Source organism: Rhea pennata, chromosome 2 (genome assembly GCF_028389875.1).
Source record: "Rhea pennata isolate bPtePen1 chromosome 2, bPtePen1.pri, whole genome shotgun sequence".
NCBI classification, from domain to species: domain Eukaryota; kingdom Metazoa; phylum Chordata; class Aves; order Rheiformes; family Rheidae; genus Rhea; species Rhea pennata.
The window spans coordinates 5,657,649-5,675,307 of NC_084664.1; the positions used below are offsets into that span (position 1 = coordinate 5,657,649).

At 36.8% G+C, this 17,659-nt stretch overlaps 1 protein-coding gene across 4 annotated transcripts in view; it reads left to right on the forward strand.

The window, feature by feature from the left end:
• CTDSPL (CTD small phosphatase like) overlaps positions 1-17,659 on the forward strand; it is an 85,933-nt gene that overhangs the window by 63,621 nt on the left and 4,653 nt on the right. For all 4 annotated transcript variants that reach the window (XM_062568755.1, XM_062568757.1, XM_062568756.1 and 1 more), the window contains 4 exons: positions 1,314-1,415; positions 6,746-6,802; positions 13,945-14,037; positions 15,651-15,836. In XM_062568755.1, the coding sequence (XP_062424739.1) occupies positions 1,314-1,415; positions 6,746-6,802; positions 13,945-14,037; positions 15,651-15,836 (438 nt within the window). The remainder of the gene's footprint in view (positions 1-1,313; positions 1,416-6,745; positions 6,803-13,944; positions 14,038-15,650; positions 15,837-17,659) is intronic.

The window sequence follows — 17,659 nt, forward strand, 5'->3', positions numbered from 1 at the left end:
AGTGAGCACTCCTAAAAATCTCTCAAGAACTTATACTTTGGCTAAGGACTGGTTGTTTTTTAAAAGTCCAGAATCTTACTTGTTTTAAGACTAGTTACTACTTTTAAACAATAACTTACTAGGCATCATTGACTAATACCAATCTGAAATAAGTCAGTGATTAATAATAAAAAAAAAAAAAAAAAAAAAAAAAATCTGCGCTTGTTGCCGTATTGTGCTCAGTGCTATTTATTCATTGCATCACTATCTGCAAAAGTGGTGACCTCACAGGTCTCTGAAAATACCTCTATAAAAGGCTATTGTATTAAAAGAACAAGGAATCATCCTGCATCCTTACCACAGCAACATCATTTCAAAAGAACAGCTAAAACAATAGCAAAAGAATGAAGCAGAGCTCTATATCCAATTTTTATATCTTGGTGTATTTAATTTCCTGTCAGTCCTGAGCTTCTCCTTATTCATATTTTTCTATAAAACTAGTCCTTTTCATTCACCAAAAAGACCTCTCTAAGCCAGTGACACTGTAGCAATGTTTCAGTTCCAAATAATAGTTATCTCTAATTTCTGTTCTTTCAGAAACTATACAGTATGAAAGTCGTCTGTGCTTTTAGGAAAATTTTTGTGGAGCTCCTCCTTTATGTTGTGTAATTGGTACCATTTTGTGAAGGGCAGCATACTGTTTAAAACAAACAAAATCCACTTGTTCTGAGGGAGGTTTCTTTCCCATAGCTCTCATGGCTTGCTTCTAAACATAATTCATGTGAAAGCACTTGATCAGTACCCTAATAAGTGGTAAAGGTTACAGGGAGACATGTTCTGCAAGATAAAATTAGTTATGGTGTCTTCCTTCCGAATTGTTTTCTCCATCTTAGCATATATCATAGCAAACGGAAATAATGATTTGTGTAAATGTCCATCTGGGTGACAGGGACAGAAGTGTGTGCTTCTGGTACTAGCATTGACTCTGAGTAGGAAACCAAGGGCAGCAGAACCTGAGACGTTTAGAAAGGGTGTCATAGGGAAAAGATCTCCTGTTTCTCCGTGTGGTTTTTGCTAATAGTGGTGTTTTGCCATCTTCATTTCCAGTGCTTTGGAGTGTGTTCTACACAAGCCTTTCATTTTGAAAAATAGAAAAGTCTGTATGGGTATTGCATGAGGCATTGATTTTCCGTATGTGTACTTGCAATGGGCCCAGAAAAACGCTCAGCTTTGATTCATGTATTTCAATTGTCAGTGAGTACTACCAGAATACTAATGTTAGTGGAAAAGTGCCCTTTTAATACAGTTTACTTTTTTTTTTCTTCTTTCTTTAGCCACCAGCTAAATACCTCCTGCCAGAACTGACAGCATCAGACTATGGGAAGAAGTGTGTGGTCATTGATTTAGATGAAACTTTAGTGCACAGTTCGTTTAAGGTACGTAAATTCATAAGGGATCCCTTGTAACCTGATTCTTTTAGTGAGCACTATAGGAGCTGTTAAACCTCAACACTAGCACATTACCGAGTCTTACAGACTATCCTAGGATGCACAGTAACTCTTTTGATTCACTATTGCATTTGTTTATAGAGGAAAACATTCTCCTTCAGATCACTCTGTTAGGTTTTTTTCAGCTTATAGCTTTAAGCCATTCAATTCCTTCATGGCATTCAGCAGTTCTCGATTTTCCTGTTTTCTTGTTATTTAAAACCTAGCATTATATCTAATCACAGATCATGAGCTTCTTTTGCAGCAGCTTCAATGTCACTTCTATGATTATTCATCCTAATTTGGCTTTAAGGGAAGTAACGCAAATATTACTTTTGCAAGATGGGAGGAGGATTTTCAGGGAGTTAATGAAAGAAGATCTGAATGATTACTGACCTTATGGCTTTCAATAGTAACTATTCCAATGGAGAGCTGTATCTAACAGGTACAAAACCTGTTGCTCTGAAAATAAGGTTTTGTTTTCAATGTTCAAATGATGCTGCAGCTAGCCTAGCAGAACAGAAATTCAGCACAGCTTTAGGCTAGGTAGATATATTTTAAACCAGTAGTTCTTGAGTACCAGTGATTGCTGTGCTCCACTGCCAGAGAAGACTGCTTTTTGTATTATGGGTAAGTAAATGTCAGTCTGCTGTCCCAAACATAGTTTTTAAGCCTGTTTAAGTGCTGAGCTTTCACAACAGAAAATCAAGTAGCATTTTAGCTGTTACTGGTGAGTCAGTCATCTTGTAGAAACAACTTTTATAACTTTTTCATAATCCTGCATGTGGTGGGTGTAGTGGTATTTTTCTATTGTTCATATAGGTCTAGAGTTAGAATAGAACTCCGTAATACAAATAACGTAAATTGACTCAGAATACTAATAGTCCTTCTGATCAGCAAATGTCAGATGTGATAAAGCATCTTTTAGTTTTATACACTGATGTTCAAGAACTTCTAAGAAGCAATAGTATTTTTCCGTACCAGTACCAAGCCAGAGTTACCACTAGCTTTACAGTCTTCTGATTTTGGTTGCACTCTATTTTTCACTGCAAGCATAAATCCCATAGTCTAATCCAGCAAATATTTAGTTGCCAGCTTTTAAATATGTAAGCCATAATTCATCTTGTGGTTAGAATTTGGCAACAGCCTTTCTTTGTTGACTTAAAGATGACCTTATATGGTGATACTAGAACAAATATTCGTATGCCTTCAAGTCAAACGAAACTAAGATTCTTCTCTTTCTTCATTGTGCCTAGTGGTATCTACCAGTTTGTGGTGGCATGCAAGAATCTCTGAACCTCAGTTCCAGATCGTTGTCTTCTACGCCATGTTTGAAGTGGCACTTCAGAGTTTTTCAGGGAAATTAGAAACACAGATGGATTGGGAGGGGAGCTAGTATGCCTTCCTAATTAGAGAGTCAAAAAAAGGAAGGGAAAACTGAATGTGAAAGTCTGAATTTACAAAAATAGCGAAGTATTAGACTATCTGGAATGTAAAAACGAATGTTTCTTTTTGAATACTGTGGATAACATTGTGCTGTGTTTTTATGGTTCTTGAAAGAAAATGAAATGCCCTTCAAGTCTTTCATAGAGTTTTTTTTTAAAACCATTTTAAGGAAATACATGTTTAATAGTTGACAGTGTAAATCCTTGCAAGATGGAGTTTTGCCTTTATTGCCAAGAGTGCTTACTCAGCTCATTTTTTAAAATTAATCATCACATTTATTCAAATGATATTTAATGAGTATTTAAATTGTATTTATGGATATTAAATGATATCTAAAAAAATTAAAAGATTATCCTTCTTAGTCTTGAATGCTGAACAGTATGTTCTTCTAGGAAGAGAAAGCTGGTCCTTTTTTCCTTTGAAGTAAAATGTGTTAAGCAAAAGTGGCAATGATTTCTGCGGTACTAACACCATATTAATTAAGACAATGTCACAGATAAATAACATGAAGCACTGGAATGGTAATATATAGCAGAAAACCAGGTTTCGGAATAATGGCTTTAGTTATTTAGTATCTGGCACTCTGTTCAGTGTACTTAGTGGTGCTGTTTGGATTTTGTGACATTGAGGGAGATCCTTCAGCAGAAGTTAGGCCATCATGGTCATTAAAAATCTTCTGATGATTTCCAGAAGACTAGGAGTTTTAATACCTGTGTTTACACTGCTCTGCCTGAATAATTATGTTCCTTTTGCAGTTTCTTTAGGTTTTTTCTTTCTTTTTTTTCCCCCCATCACTTAAAGCCTGTTCTCAGGCAGATTCAACTTAAAAAATGTAAGAGCATAGATAAATCCGTGCTTTTTTTAGTGCAAAAGGCTGTATTTAAAACATATGCATGTTTTGAATACATAATGTGGTTATGAAATAGGCTTCATATTTCAGATGCATTTTTTTAAACACAGCCAGAGATGCAGCATTTTTTAAAGTGCTTCTTTTTGAAAGCTGCGGTATCTGAAGCATCTTTTTATGCCCCTATGTATTTGTGAAATTTTAAGTAGTATTAGTCTTTTATGTTAAATACATATTAAAGAAATAAATCTAGGGTGCTTTGGCAAGAGCAAAAAGGAATAGATAGACGTTATAGTTATGATTCCCATCATAAAACAGTAATAGAAGCAAAAATCAGAAATTATTAAATCAAGGAGATGGAAATATAAAATAAATTAAACCACATGCAAGTATGGAATGTAATCATACTCAGAAAGCCATGAAAGATTTTTAAAGCGTGTTTAAAACTTTGAAGCTTTCTATTAAACAAAAATATTTTCAAATGAAGAAAAGATTTTCGGTAGAAATATGTTACTTTCTTTCATGGTTTGTCTGTGTGGTTCCCAGTTGAGGTATTTACATATTGTACACGTGTGCAGCCTCAGAAACCTTGAGCCAGCAAGTTGTTGTGGACTTCCCTGTCTTCCTGTAATGATGAAACACAGAACCCCAGTCCATGCCTTCTTCCTTATCTATTGTCCCAATGAGACAGCTGCTTAGTATCCAGAATACAAGTGGGGGAAGCAAATATGTAGTTGAGCGGTTTGGTTAGTGTTGCAAAGTCTAAGGGTAGGGTTTTTTTGTAAGCAAAAATTTGGTTGTCTAAACAGAACGTGTTCCCTGACATCTCTTTGCTGTTCCCCTGTCGGTAACAACGTTCAGTCGTAGCTGAGTTTTGATCAATGGGCTTCAAAACCTTTGCGGCTTGCAGTAAACTGTTTCTGCTTTCTGTGTCTGTACAGAATATTTATCTTGCTTAAGGAAGTCGTACGTACATAAATTTTGCAAGTGAATGCAAACCTCCAAAGTATGTGCGGAGCTGGCACCCCCTTAAAAACTTTGCTGGCTAACTCTTACTGAAGTTCATTTATATTTCTTTTAAGGTGAAGCTTCAGAACTCTTCTGTGTGCCTGTTTTCTGGCAATTAGAGATTCTGCAGAATATCATCTTCTCAGGTAGATATCTCCATGCAGATAACAGATTTGAGCTGTCCCTCTCTCTTGTTTCAGATGTAGAAAAAGGGACACATCTTAGATATTGTAGGGTGTCAGCTAAAGAAAAAACTAGCTTGTATCTGCAGTTGTATGAGGTGTTCTTCAGATCATACTAGCACTAGTGGTCATCGAAAAGGCTGAGGTTTTCAACATCTGCTGCTCTAAAGGTTCATTTCCCCTTACTGGTTTGTCAGTACAAGTAGATTCAGTGTTGCTTCTTACTCTGACACAGCATTTTCAGAAGTCAGATAATACCAGCTTCTTTTATTACTTTGGTATTTGCAATTGCAGTTATGGCTATCAGCGTAACTCCTTATGGCGGCCTTACTCTCTCTGAAAGGTATTGTGGCAGTGGGGCTAGAATCTCATTTCTCCAGAGAATGGGTTCAAAGTGATGCTATCAGGTTAATGCTGCAGAATTCCCTTTCTGCTGTTATTTCTTAGAGTACCTGTTCAGACTTCTCAGTTTGATCTGCTTCTCTATCTGCCTTTAATACTTCTCTGCTTTCTTGATACCACTCTTTCAAGTGGTTTGAATACTGTTTATAGACTAAACACTTCAGGAGCTCTCCCTTCTTACTGGTACTTAAGATCAATCTTTTGTCTGATCCAGCAAATCGCATGGGAAAGCCAGTATAAGTCTGAGTGGAGTATAAGCAGAGTGGAGATGTTCTCCATGATAAGCTTAATAATGTCACCCCAGCTATCAGCCATGCTATTACCAGTCCTCGTTGTAAGCGTTAATCTGTGAACTTTATTTTCTGTTAATCAGCCGTGTAAAGCTAAATCTGTCAGCTCTGTGCCTCAACTGTTTCCATGTTGTAGAGCGTGATGTGAGTTACAAACTTCACCCAGGCATGTTTGTGATCTTTTCATCACAGAGGTACTGCATGAGCCACAGTGAAGGTTTCTGCACAGATCTGAGGTCCATTTAAACTAGTAAACATTCTTAGCACTGTGTTCACCAGCTACCACTACTGTCTAACCAAGATTAAGCTGTATTCTCTTAAAGATTTTTTTTTTTTTTTTGGCAAGGACATTTTTCTACTCTTAAGATTTTTTTTTGCAAGGAATCATTTTCCTAGACTGGTGGTGGTTCATAATTAGTCTAAGTAGTAGACCGTCTCAAACTGGTTAGAAAAATGGATTTGAGATATTGGATACTGTGCTTCCTCCTCTCTTTTGCATTAAAGTTCAATTTTGCATGATTTGTTTGATTGGTATAGCAAGTTTTTGAGGTTTCTGGGAATCGTGACTGTTACTTACCCCTTGTTGCAGCTCTTGGTTAAAATATATCAGATGCTAGTTTTATCAGTTTCTTTATTTTTAACTACTTAGTAATTGATTACCTAAAGTAGAATCTGTACTTATATTTGAATATTTGAAGAAAATAGCTGAATCTCTTTGTAGTCATCCACTCAGATTCCATAGAAGTTATCTGACTATATATCTATAGTGGTAAGCACACTCAGTTTGTACTCAGCAGTAGTGAAGGTTATTCAAGCAGTAAAATGTTTTAGATTATATGAAGCTCTAGAGATATGAGGGAAGATGGGAAACACTATCCTGTAAATACTGCTGCATAAGAACGTTTTAACTTTTGTACGTATAGGACACACACAAAGTAATTTGTGTAGCCAAAAATGCTTATGAACTCATTCTTGAAAGGTATAGTGAATTTTTTTTGTTTTGTTCATTTGTTTTGGTGGGGGCTTTTTTGTTTGTGGCCTCTGAAATTTCTTCCCTAGTGATCTTATTTTTAACGTTGATTTGTTTTCTTGTTGCTCTTCCAGCCAATTAGCAATGCTGATTTCATCGTTCCTGTAGAAATTGATGGAACCATACATCAGGTAAGCGCTGCTGTTCACCCAGCACTGACTTGGTTGTGGACCTGTCCTCAGTGTCCGCAGAGTGTTTGCTATCTTTCTCCATGTTTACTGTATTACACTCAATAACTGGTCTTTTTGCTATATACAAAAGCTATGCTCTGACATAGAGCATTCAGAAAGGCATCCACATTCCATCAGGTACGTAGTTTCTAAGCAACTCGTAGTCTCCGTTTTAACTGCTTCAGTTCTCTGGAAGAACCCTTTCAGGACTTCAGTACTTCTGGTCGATTGTAAATTTTTTTTTAAACAGGAAATGCAGAGAACACAAAGTTTTCAAACATTGCTAGTCCCAGGAAAAACTGCTTAAATGCTGCATTTCTCATTCCCGACATAGACGAGTGGATGGAAGTAAGCTTCAGTATCTGTCAGTAGTTCATATGTCTTTATACTTCCAGAAATCTGTTTTTTTTTTTTTTTTTTTTTTTTTAGATTTTGTGCCAATCTTTAACTTCTGTCCCTTTTTCTCCTGAAAGTAACTTGGGCTCCTCTGATTTGGACTCTTCATGAACTTGAGCATCTCTAAGTGGTCCAGGCAAAATTAAGACTTAATTGTTCGTGTCTTACTCTTTCAAAATTTAAGACACTGTGAAATGATTTTCAGTGAATGCAAAACACTCAATCTGAAACTGTCCTCTTTATGTATCTCAGTTTAGTGTCTTTAATCATTAGTCATTTCTGAAAGTATTGGATGAAAAAAAATGTAGTACTGTAGATTTTTCTCTTCAGAGACACTAAAGTTCATGCTGGAGGCAGGTTGTACCGGTTGATGTAAATCTGAGCCTTTCTGATATGTGAAACTTGCAAGTTGTTTGAAACAGTTTTTGATGGTTATTCTGGGTTTTTATTGAGCTGCAAATTTTCTCTAGATATGATTCAATGAAGATCTGTTATACCTTGATTTCTAAAATGGTGTCTTAAGTAAATACATTATTTTTTGCTTGGACGAGTATGTTAGTATTTTTATCTTGGAATAGTTCATAAGCTATAAAGTTAATTCATAGTTTCTATTTGATGTCATGTTATGAAAGCCATCAATGTAATTGTTACTTTGTTAAAATAATTATTAAATATCAGCCAGTGGACTGAAACATGTTTTAAAATGATAGTTGCTCTGACAGCATCTATACTGTGCCTGTTTTACATAGGGGAAAAAAAAAACAATATTTAGGGTACTTAAGTTATGTTTGCCAGTAATTGAAGCTTAAAACATACAGGTGACTTCTTGAGGGTTATCTATTGTAATAGGGTGATAGGATCATTTGATGTGGGCTTTAGCTGTTTGGTGCTATAAGGTAGACTTTTTCTCTCCCAAAACTTTTTAGAATGTTTTTGAAGAGAAATAAATTGTCTAATGATTTCAAAATAACTAGTATAATGACCACTTAGTTTGTCAATATTTACATATTTAAAAAAAAAGGACTATTAAGGCTTTACGGTCAAGCTCTCAAAGCTGGAAATACAGTTGCCTATGCTTTTCCACTCTTCACTGCAAATTTTCAAGTTCTTAACAAACTTAATGCAGTTAGGCATTCAAGATTGACTGCATTGGAAAATACTTGAGTTTCTATTTAAATAGATAATTGTAAAACTCTGGTCAAGGGGAGTAGATTTGTGCATATCCTAAAAGTGAAGGGGGGGAAGGATGCTTTTGACAGAGAAGATCAAGTGAAGTTAGTCTCTTAAGTGTGATCTGGTGGAACTTTCCTGTGTAATTCTTAGGAACTTGCTTGATCCCTTTGTGTTTCAAGTTCTTAATCTCTAATAGGTAAAATACCTTAGTCCTATCTGAGCTGTTAAAGTGAAATAAATAAGGAAAACAGATATCCTTGAATTAAAGGTAATTTATAGGGTATGCAGAATAGGCAAGGTCTTGGATTCCTGTTTATAACCAACTCTGCAGTGAACCTAATTACAACTGTCACCTATATTTTTCTTCATTTTAGTGTAATAATCTGAAGAGCGGAGTGCATGTTCTGGCTCAGTCTGACACGAATTAACACAGGCTGTAGAGTTTTAGCAAGTGGTTCCCAATTGAAATCTGCAACTTCTCAGTCAGAGCATGAAGTGAACCAGTGTCGACACCTTTTGTGTTACCTGTCAGAACTTAGCATCTATATAATGTTTGCCCATTTTCTTAAGGAGTTTTACATACTCAAGGATTAACAGTTGGCATTAGAAAGTACTTCCACCTGTTTAAAATATCCCAGGATCCATATATGGAACTATACTGTCAACAGTTCATATATGTTTTGTCAGTAACATCGTGTCTTGTCAAACAAGAGGTTTTCTGGAAGTGTTGTTGTACTCAAGCTCTGTCTTAGACCCAACTCCATAGAGAACACTATTTTGAAAGTACCCATTCAGATAGGAATTTGACTGAAGTTTTCTTCAAATGTCATAACAAAAATACAAGTTACTATTACATGATAAATTAAAATGCTTTCACTTATGAAGTAACCTGTATTGCTCTACATTCTCAAGAGATTTGAGACAGACTTATTTAGCGAGTTTTTGTTCATGGTAAAGTTTATTCTCTTATGTCCTTTATAATCAAAGGTCAGTGAGGCTCTTGTTCTTCTGCAGGCGGGACAGTTCAAATCGTCATGTTAAAGGGTACTTTTATAAACCAATTTCCTTAGATAAAAAATAGCTTTTCTGAACAACACTTCTCCCTCTCCCATCTTTGTCTCCAGCCTAACATACCTGTCTGCTAGAATGGAATTGTCATGGTCACTTTGTTTTACAAGAAATAAATCATGTTGTAGAGATGCCTCTTTTCCTTTTGTTATAGATGTTTTCCTGCCTGCAGAGACTATGCCTGCCTACAAGACATATAAAGCTACAGATTAATTCCAAGCTTCCTGTTGGAAATTATAGCAGTTAGAAAAGAGGGTGCTTCTAATGCAAACTGACTCTATCTTGGCCAGTTCTCTAAATTCTCTCTGAATAAAAGGAAGTCAAGTTTGGTCCTTGTTCTACCAAATTATAAATGAGAAATTGGGAAGTCCAGTGAAGTATGTTGCAACTGAGAGCACCCTTTAGAGGAATCTTACTGCAGATGAAAACAGTGGGTGCTGAAAAGATGGTCAGTCTGTTTCATACCTTAATTTTGGCACAAACTTGGCCTCTCTTTTGGAACGTGATTCCATTTAACAAGTGCAGAGTGGTCACAGCCCCCAGATAAAAAAACATGCATTATAATAACTTTAATCCACAGTGACTGAAGAGTCTTAGGGTACAGCAGTCCTTCCTTTTATTTGAATTAACTTGTAGTGCCTTTGTGCTTCATGCTGTGCTTCATGGAGTAAAGAGGGCAGCCAGGAAGTGTGTTTTGATACTACTTAGAATTTCATTCTTTAATTTATTACTTCAGTAAAACTAGTTTTTAAGTATTTTTTTTATATTCAATTAATAATTACTCATTTTTAGTTACCAGAAAACTAAAGAAATGTTTAGCGCGTATACTTTGGATGTAATGTACAAATATTTTTCATTGGTGGAGGAGAACGCTGTTGGAATAACAAACTTTCTTCCTATAAAGGACAAAATTCCTTAATTCCCTTACAGAAGGCTGTGACCTGGTTCAAGTAATCCAGGATAGGCTGTATCCGTTCTAGCTGGCCTATTCTTGGTTACTTGCACTGGGAGGCAACCACAACTGTGTGAACCAGGAAGACAAGACACGAGCATGTGTTATTTCCTGCCTCCTGTTCAGAAGATCTGCCCAGCCCATGAAATAGGAGATTACAGAAGCTTGAGGAGTCATGGACAGATTTCTTTGTCATTACTTGAAGATTGCATTATTTTCAAGTTATTTTTAAAAGACCATTCTCTGTCTTAATGGATTAAAATTAAGCTGGGTTTCTCTTCTGGTTTGTAAATACTGAGTCTTTACAGGTTAAGACTGCTTTGAGGTATGGAGAACGTATGTGGAAATACTGAACGCTTGGAAACAATTAGAGATAACTGCTTATGTTCTACCATTAACAGTTGTAAATATAGAATCATGTGAAAACGTGTCTAGTGCCTGTTTCATATTTCAAAATTGTAAGATTCCCAAAGCAAAAGACTGTATTCCTCTGAATCCTTAATGTGATAAGGAATAATTTAGTGAGCATATATAGCACGGAAAAACTGGAGTGTTTTTGAATGCCCTGAGGACGGTATATAAATCTCAGAAAAATGCCAGGAGCCAGTTAGTCTAGAGATTTAAACTGAAGACGTCATGCAACAGGGAAGAAGCCAAGCCACAAATAACCATGCAGCATTGAGATTCAAGTCCAGCAGTTAACAAAGTGAAGGGAAAAAATTCCAAATGAGGAAGAGGAGAAAAGAGCTGCGCTGTCAGTTGAAGAAAGCTTTTTCTGTGAAGTAAACCAAAGAAGATTGTGTAGCCCGGGATACTGGTCCGCTTGCAGTTACTTTCAGGATCTGAGTGTGACTTCTCAGAGCAACGCTGAGAGAAATATCCATCCAGAGTACTAAGAAATGTTGTCCTGGAAAAAATAATGTTTAAAAGAAGGAGACGAAAAGGTAGAGGCTTTGTAGAAAAAGAGAGGGGAAAAAAATGTGGTAAGACATCATCCTGATAGATTCTGTGCCTTATTAATAAGGTGCTTGGGGAGGGGGGAGAGAAAGAGAGAGAAAAATCTGTTGGCCAGGGCCCCATAGGTAAGATGAGGGGGAAAAAAAGCAAGAAATACCGAACTGGGAAGCAGAGGGAGCTCCGTGATGGATCAGGAGGTCTAAACTGCAGAATGGCATCAATACAACTTAAAAATGCTGCATACTTAGGGCTAATAAGTACTAGTTACTGCTACAGGGCTACAGAAGGCCTGCAGATCATCAGAAGAGAGCGTAGGCCGCGTACTTTTTAAACCCACTTCTGTGCACAGGCCTGTGGTTAGGAAGCTCACTCTCGCTGCCGGGTTGATTTACTGTACGCTCCCTTCGTGAAGGAGACGGGATGCATCGCAAGCACCTAAACGCTTGGCCTGGAGTCCGTAGTTGCATCCCAAGGGGAAATGCCTCGCTGACACAGGCTTAGATAGGGATGGAGAGGAAAAGGAGGACTGCTTCCTCTGAGACTGAAAACACTGATTCTTTTTTTTTTTTTTTAAAGAGAAAGTAATGCTAAGTTCCAGTACTTACTCTCCAAGAATTTGATTTTAAGAATTTGGAGTGCGAATTCTTTTGTGTGGCTCAAAAATAAGTGTGTGGGTGAGTAGGATTTAAGGTTGAAAAATAAAAAGCTTCATAATGAATTCTGGAGTTAATGAGTAACTCACGTCGTGCTGTCCTTCCTCGTACTTGGCAAATCAAATACACTCCTCAAATGGAGAGCGACTGCAAGGGTGCTGTCTTAAAACGTTTGAAGAAAGGAAATACTATTGAAGAAAGTTGTTCTGCTAGTTTTAAGTGAAAAATTAATCGCACTGTTGGAGAGGAAATTACTTGGTTTATGCCCAGTGAATTACAGGAAACTTCACTGCAGTTATCTGGAAAGAGAGCAGTGCTGAAGTACATCTGTTAAGTGTCTTTAATTCGTAAAATGTCTCACACACATAATTGATTGGTCAGGTGCCTGCTGAGGTTGTTTGAAAGTGTATAAAAAAAATCCAGGTTATAAATTATTCTCCGTATCAAAGTCTGAATGCATTGCTTTGAATGTATTGCTTGAATTTCTTAAGATGGCAGAAGTAAAGTTTAGTTAGACTTAATAGAAATAACTTAACTCGAAACAAATCTTCATGCTTTATGTGCTGCATAAAGCAATGTGAAAAAGTAATTAACATCTTTTCAGCCGTTAATGTACAGCTCCATCATACATGTTTTTAATAAAGCTCTGCCTTCACATTTAGGCTTTCCATTTCAAGTCTCTATTATGCAATTTTTTTACTAAAGGCTTCAATTGTTACAGTTAAATTCAAGCTAGCATTTCCGTATTTTTCTCCTTCAGGCTTTTTTTCTGGGTGCTTTATGCTCTGCATTTTAGTACTATGAATCTAGTAAAATACATACAATTAATCCACTTCTACGCATGAAGAAAAAAGTTGCTGAAGTTGCATCATGTTTGTACTACTTAAATTCAGTTACACATTACTTTTCAATTTGACATTTCCAGTATTACAGACTGTTTGTTAAACTAAGAAGATAAAATGTTGCCAGTGTTTTCTCAAACTTTTAATCTAACTGCAAACAAGATAAATATTTTTTCAAGCAGACTCCCTCCCTTAAGCTTTCCAGTTTATTTTGAACTAGTTGTAAGCTTTCTGGACTGGAGTTATCTTATCTTGGTGTTTTCTGTGAACACAAAGCATCTTCCTCCCTCTAAAAAGAGGAGCAGAGATGGTTTTAATATTAATTAATCAGTATAAGCAACCAGGCTACCTATGGTTGTCAGTGCGAGTAGGCAAAATAGCTCCTTTGTTGAGCTGTTTAAGAAGAGCAAAATTGAGAATATTTATTTAAGATGAGAGATACTGTGAGTATCTGTGGCAAGGCTAAAACAGAAGATGATGTAGGCTTTGCCACTGAATTTTAAAAGTGGCATTTGCTGCACGTTCTGAGTGGTGCTATGGAAATTTTTGACGAGTAGCACACTACAGATCTGACTGACCGATCAGCTCTACTAGAAAATGAACTGATTAGCTACAGGAAGAAAACAGTTCCATGTTGTGCAGTTCCTATCATCATAACAGTTTGTTCAGGTTTACTTTTTCTGTAAGGCTCGGGATTGAAGGCAGCAGCACCGAAGTCATTTCAGATATGATCTGAATCGTGGTTTCTTGAGAAGCCCTACTGACTCGCTTTGCCTTTAATGAGCTTTTCAGAAAGCAGCACTCCAGAAGATGCAGAGCACTTGCAATTTTATAAGCAGCATGGGTCTTTGCAGCCCATGCATTCAAATTTCTCGTTGCTAAATGTCTACTTTTATCTTGTATGCTCTTTTTCCGTTCGGCCTTTTGTTCGAACTGCTTGCATACTAACGTAGTTTCTTCAAGTGTTAGGATTACAGTAACATGGGCGGGTTTTTGTATGTTTTTTTTCCCCCTCATTTTACCTTAAATGTTATTTGACCTAAATAGTCATTGTCATTCCAGGTTTATGTGTTGAAACGACCACATGTGGATGAATTTCTGCAAAGGATGGGAGAACTCTTTGAATGTGTGCTCTTCACAGCCAGTCTAGCCAAGGTCTGTCAGTCTCTGCCTCACAGTACCATTTACAGCGCTCGTTAGCGGACTTTGCAGTGGCTTTTCTATTGATAACTATTTCCAGAGTTGGTACTATCTTAATTTTTCCCCTTCTTTTCTGCTTCTTTGTCTGACAGTGTGTACTTTGTCTGCTAGTGTGTGGGTAAGTGTCACCATGGTAACAATATCACATATGGGCTCGTCTCATAATGTAGCCTACATGCATCGCTCTGAATGCCAATATGAAAGGCTTACAAGTTACCATGGTTATAGTGGGAAATTAGAACAAATAGTGTGCGATTAAAGCAGTTTATTAAAGCTGGGCATGAAATAAAAAGCACCGTATTTAACACTACTTGCATAATCAGCCGGTGATTCAGAAATTACTTGAGTACAAAAACATGGAGCACACTTTTGTACTGTCAAGGTGCATTTATAATTTGGAGTTAGAAAATTAGGCCCTGTAAAGCCAGAAACATCAACAGGAATATTTTGTGCCCTCTGATCCTTGGTAGCGGTAGTACCTTGTAGGTAGTTTTGTGGTTACAGCAGTAGACATCTTAAATTCTTCGGTTCTTTCGATGCATTTGTGGCATCTTGCTTTAAAATTATATTGATAATTTTAAAATATGTTCTAGCACAGTAACTTCATGTAACAGTATTTGCAAGCCTTTAAGAGTGTGGACATCGGTGAGAGGGGACAGGACCCTGTTTGATCTATTAGATTGCTTTACTCTGAGGAGTCTTCCCTGCAACCTATTTATCATAGTCTGTTCAGTCACACTGCAAAAATCCTGAAAAATGTTTTTTTCCCTGCAGTTATCTGTGTAATAGCTTTCATAGTCAAGAGATAATTGACATCAGTGTTAATTTTACTCCTCAATTTAAGAAATACTATAAAAACAGTAACTACTATCCTACAAAATTCAGTTCTAACTACAGTTTTTGAGCATATAGTCACTTATACTCCAGTTTCTTATTTAGATATGTTTACTTGAATGATTTTTTTCGTATTTTGGATCCAAAGTCATGCCTCACTTAAAGTATCATTTATATAAAGATGGATGTATTTGAGCAGCTCTCCTTTTGAGAATTTGCCAATATTGTACCAGGCATTTTTCCTAATGACATGTTTATCTGATCTTCTGTGGCCTGGTTATGTAATTTGATGATTTGAAGATTCTTACTGACCCAGTCATTCCATGGGCATCATTTGAGAAAGCTACATCAAGGTCAGATGCCCTAATTTCCCAAGACCTCTGAAGATAAAATGCAATGAATTTACTTTGGAATTGGATTCCTATTGATTTTCTGTTAGCGTTCATTGGTTTTATGGTAATCTTAGGTGAGGTCTCCGGATCCACCAACTTTTAGATGTGAAAGGACAACTATGAGATGACCCTAAAAATAAAAGCAAATCAATAAATCACAGAAAACATTAGCGTGCAAATTATGTTCTTTAGAAAGATAACTTGTGTTTTATCGTTGTAGTAAACACTTCAAGTTTGCAGGTAGCTAGTAAGAAAGAAGGAACCAAATGAAGAGAAAACATTTATTGGAAATAGTCTTATCTACAGATTGCTAACTTCAGGTTTCTAACTTCTATTTTTAAGTATGCAGACCCAGTAGCAGACTTACTGGATCGTTGGGGTGTGTTCAGGGCAAGGCTCTTTAGAGAATCCTGCGTTTTCCACCGAGGAAATTATGTGAAGGATCTGAGTCGACTGGGACGCGAGCTGAGTAAAGTTATTATAGTAGATAACTCTCCTGCATCTTACATCTTCCATCCTGAAAATGCAGTAAGTATTCTTAGTATTTAAGGTACCCACGTGTAACTTGGTCTTTCTGGTCTTTGCCCAAACTTTCTGACTCAGAAAATAAGCTTTCAAAATGCGAATTGATTTAGTGTCCACTTTCAGACTGCAAGTAGGTTCTAGTGTTCAACAGGCAAATGGTGAAAGGACTAGAGCAAACACATCTTGACAGTGTGTCGTAATCGTGACTGTTCATCTGTTTCCAGTTTTAGCTTTTCGTGTGAGAGGTCTTATCAGTTGTGAAAATTACCAAGCAGCGTAGAACCTGCATAACTAGCCTAGCTCTAAATGGTGAAGTTGCCCTATAGCATGTTTTTTGTTCCTCAGAGTGGTGATTACAGTAAGGAGGGCAAACTGCTTTTGCTACTGCATCTCCTTCATTGTGCGAAGAGGAATTTTTTGTTATTTTTGTTTTTTGGAGGTTTTATTTTTTTTAAGACAAGGTAATTACTTTTATTATCTGTTCTCTATTCATGGCTTAGGGGGGAAAATTCAAGATCCTGTTGCATTTTTCTGCTTCTCCTTTTAAGTATTTTTGTGACAGCTCACTTCATGATTAGAAATGTTAGTCCACAAATTCATAGAGTTTTAGAAGCAAGGATAAAATGCAGGCAACAGTACTCAAAGAGAAAATAATTAGAAACAGTACCTACTTTCATTATGTATTTCATATCAGCTCCAGAACCTGTAATAGAGTGGCCTGGCACATGCTCCATCAACTGTTACAAATCGGTACAGATGCTCACATCTGTTTTGTAGCTGCCAGCACAGCATGCTGGAACTCCCCTTAGATCTACCAACTTTCAGACAACCAGGCTGCACAATGTCGTCTTTGACATTTTTATACTTTCTTGTGAACTATTAAAATTAACATAGGAGGTCTTTATTAGGCACACTGTTTGCATGGTCCTGCCTCTTACAGAAATAGCGTTTTAAGTAAGTTTTTATTTTTGTCTTAGCAATCGATTTTTAAATTCAGATCTTAATACTCTAATGTTCTAAATGATTGGGGGAAGACTTGTTTCTGTTTGGTGGTTTAAAGTTGCTATTTATAATAACCAAGAGCTGTAACTCTTAAGCTGTCTTTATGGTTGCAATCAAAACCTGATCCAGATCGTCATTTGGTGTCGCAGAATTCAGTGCCAAGAAAATAATGAGCTGTAGAAAGTCAGGAGATGAAATCAAGGGCCTTGTCAGAATGGTTTAGTCATGTATAGAAAAATGCTGCTAGCTAACTGATACTGGAGTCTCTGAAGAAACTACAGCATGTAACTAGTTCCAAAGTTGTCTTTAAAAGATCTCAGTACACTTGCTTAGTGCAGATACACGGAACTCCTTCCCCAAATCCAGCCCATGCATTTACGAAGTGTTGTTATATGCATTATTCTCTGAACCCACTCTGAAAGTCTTAGATTTTAATCCTATGTGTTAACTGTTTAAATATTTCCTCCTCAGTCTCATTTTCCAGAGGGATTTGTTGCTGCATGCCTATGTTTAGTGACTCTCACTGATAATACTTAAAGGAAAAAATGACTTGCCCATAAATAATTCTTTCCAAGCGGAGCGTCAATACAGCTTCATAATCTGTATCTTTCTCCCAGTCTGTTCTGAATGTCAAGGAGACGGAACAAGTTGACCTGCCTGGTGTTGTCTCCTCTAGCTTACCTGGAGTATTCCATGTAGGAAAAGGTCAGCTGCGTATCTTGCTGGTTTTACAATGCATCTGGGGGTTAATGTGCTATGCATAGCTGCATACAAGAAAACATGAGCCTGAACCTGGCACTCCGCTCAAATTCTAACAACTAGCG